The sequence below is a fragment of the Lathyrus oleraceus genome, chromosome 7 (genome assembly GCF_024323335.1).
Source record: "Lathyrus oleraceus cultivar Zhongwan6 chromosome 7, CAAS_Psat_ZW6_1.0, whole genome shotgun sequence".
Taxonomy (NCBI): domain Eukaryota; kingdom Viridiplantae; phylum Streptophyta; class Magnoliopsida; order Fabales; family Fabaceae; genus Lathyrus; species Lathyrus oleraceus.
In genome coordinates, this window is record NC_066585.1 from 116,747,445 (window position 1) to 116,750,116 (window position 2,672).

The 2,672-nt window shown below is 36.7% G+C and overlaps 1 protein-coding gene across 1 annotated transcript; it reads right to left on the reverse strand.

The window, feature by feature from the left end:
- Nucleotides 1-1,129: 1,129 nt before the first annotated feature.
- On the reverse strand, nt 1,130-2,314 carry LOC127104908 (fasciclin-like arabinogalactan protein 11). Its single transcript, XM_051042048.1, has one exon. The coding sequence runs from the start codon at nt 2,240-2,242 to the stop codon at nt 1,310-1,312; it is 933 nt and encodes a 310-aa protein (XP_050898005.1). The 5' UTR covers nt 2,243-2,314; the 3' UTR covers nt 1,130-1,309.
- Between the last annotated feature and the right edge of the window lie 358 nt (nt 2,315-2,672).

Consider the following 2,672-nt stretch of genomic DNA (forward strand, 5'->3'; position numbering starts at 1 on the left):
GTTACTCTATTGGTCCCAACTGACAACATTTATAACACATAGGAGCTCTAATTGTTCCAACTGACAAGAGATAGAGTGCATAGGAACTCAATAGGCCTCAACTGACAACTAATTGAGCATTTAAGGGGGTGTGGGATATTACAACATGCCTTCACTTGATTCACCAACCGAGTGATTGTTGTTCTGAAATTGTTGATTGTCTCATTTTCTTCCATTTGAATCAATTCAAATTGACGCTTGTGAGTTTGTAACCTCATCACCTTCGCCTTGTCAGCCCTTGTGTATGCCTTCTCTAAGACTTCTCACGCTTTGACAATTCAGAATCACCAATTTTCTCAAAGTTGTCACCATCCACACATTGATGGATCAAAAACAGCGCCTTGAAGTCTTTCTTCTTTCCTTCCTTATGCAATGTTCGATGTGCATCCGTTGCACCTTGGGCAAAGGGATTCACCATGTTCTTGATCACTTCAAGAACATCTTGATAGCGAAACAACACTTTCATTTGTTTACTCCATTTGTCATAATTCTTTGCATCAAGGATGTGAAGGTTTGTAGAGATTCTTTCATTGGATACATATTTCATGTTGCACGCTGGTGTTTGTGGATCTGAACCAGGATCTTGATGCCAAATATTAGAATTTGGAATTACAAGGTTGGTGAATAATGGAGAAAATTAGAGTGTGAGGAGAGAGAGAGGAATTGAGAGTGAGAAAGTATTTTCTATTCTCGTTAATGAGGATGTCTCCAATAAATATATATATATATATATATATATATATATATATATATATATATATATATATATATATATATATATAATGTTACAAGATAATTGATATACAAACTACACAATCAAATAACTAAAAAAACTGAATTCTCGGACGTGCAATTGGTTACACTAAACATGTAATTTGTTACCGCTGTTACAAAAGAAATTCTTTAAATGGTAACCAGTTACGTAATCGATTATACCCACGATACAATTTCAATTTCTTCAGTTTAAAAATGATTTTCGCTCTGCTATAATCAATTACTCCTCAATATTAACCGATTACAATACTTAAATTATAAAATTTCATTTAACAAAGTATATCATTGGAAATAATTATTTACAGAACCTAAATCGTATATAAATTGGATTTTAATAATTCGTGTAAGAAACACAAATTACAAGTTACCCAAAGAACATAGAAGAAGAATAAAAATACTAAAAGAACCTCAAATGAAAACAGAATCACTCACACAAAACTGAGCAAAACAAAAACATAAAAAAATTTACAACAAAATCGATAATTCAACATCAATCTTAAAGAACAACTCCACCAACCAAAGTCATTCCAAAAACCACAAGATTCACCCACATCACCACAGCCCCTGCCTTAGATGCTTCCGCCGGCAAAACCTTCCCATCACTATCATCGCTACCTGCACTGCTACCATCATCTAGCACAGAAGAATTAGTTTTTCCAACCTTGGGCAAACCCTTACCAGGCGCAGGGGCTAACGCTGGAGCCTTAGCCGGAAGAACAAGATCAAGAGGAAGAAGAACCTTATCGACTTGATAAATAGCAAGTTTGCTATCAGTATAAACAGTACCGGTAACGGAAGCATTAACGGCTCCAGTAGCCATACTAACTTGGTTTCCACCGTAAGTAGTAACATTAAGTTGAAGCCTAGCATCATCACCGGCTTGTGTTTGAACAGGGTTGGTTAAGGTATCAAAGTTTGAGATTGAAATGAATGAAGCAAGAGTATGAAACTGTAAGAGTTCAACTTTTTGTCTATCAGATAGAGAGTTTAAGAATCCTGCTTTGAGTTTGGAGAAGTCACTGTCTTCTGGTGCAAAAATTGTTAAACCACCTGAACCTGATGATGATACTAGCTGTGAGTTGAGCTGGTTGATTAATTGTGTTGTTTTGAGAAGACGGATTAGGACGGAAAATCTCTTTGCTTTTTGGAGGATGTTGATTATGTCAATGGTGGGTCCTTTTGGGATGAGGGGTGATGGTGCACCAGTTGGTGTTGTTGGTACAAGTGGAACTGTGTTTAATCCTGGTGATGGTGCGGTTGCTGTTGTTGCTGATAATGGCGGTGATGCTGTGGTTGATGGTAATGGTGGTGATGTTGTTGTTGGAGGTTGAATTGGGGAGAGTTGGGCTAAAGTAGCGGTGGAGTAGAAAGCCAGTGCAAAGAGAAGGAATGAGGTTGAGATGAGAGAATGCTGCATGGTGCTCTTCATATTTGTGATTTTTGAAGTATTGTTTGTGAGAATATAGTACAAGAAACTAGTGCTTATATTGTTGTTTGGTGGTGCTGTGAAGGAAGATGAAGAAAGGGTTTCCTTTTATAGTTTAGGGGGTAGAATTAATGATTGGTTAATTAGGTGCAACGTTTCGTCCATAAAGGTGTATCTTTTGCATGTCATGAAGGTGGTGCGTCATGATAGTATGATTATTGGTAAGGGAAGTAAGATTTGTGAATGATATTAGGAAGTGTTGCAAATCAAGGTGTGGTATAATCAGTTAGATGCACTTTTATTAAAGATAAAGTATGGTTGGAAAGGTGGCGATAGGGCCAGCACAGGTGATTCTGATGTGTTTGGAATGAGTAAGGGATAATTTCATTTCTCAAACTTGAACTATGTTTTCAAAGATTTAAATATACATTTC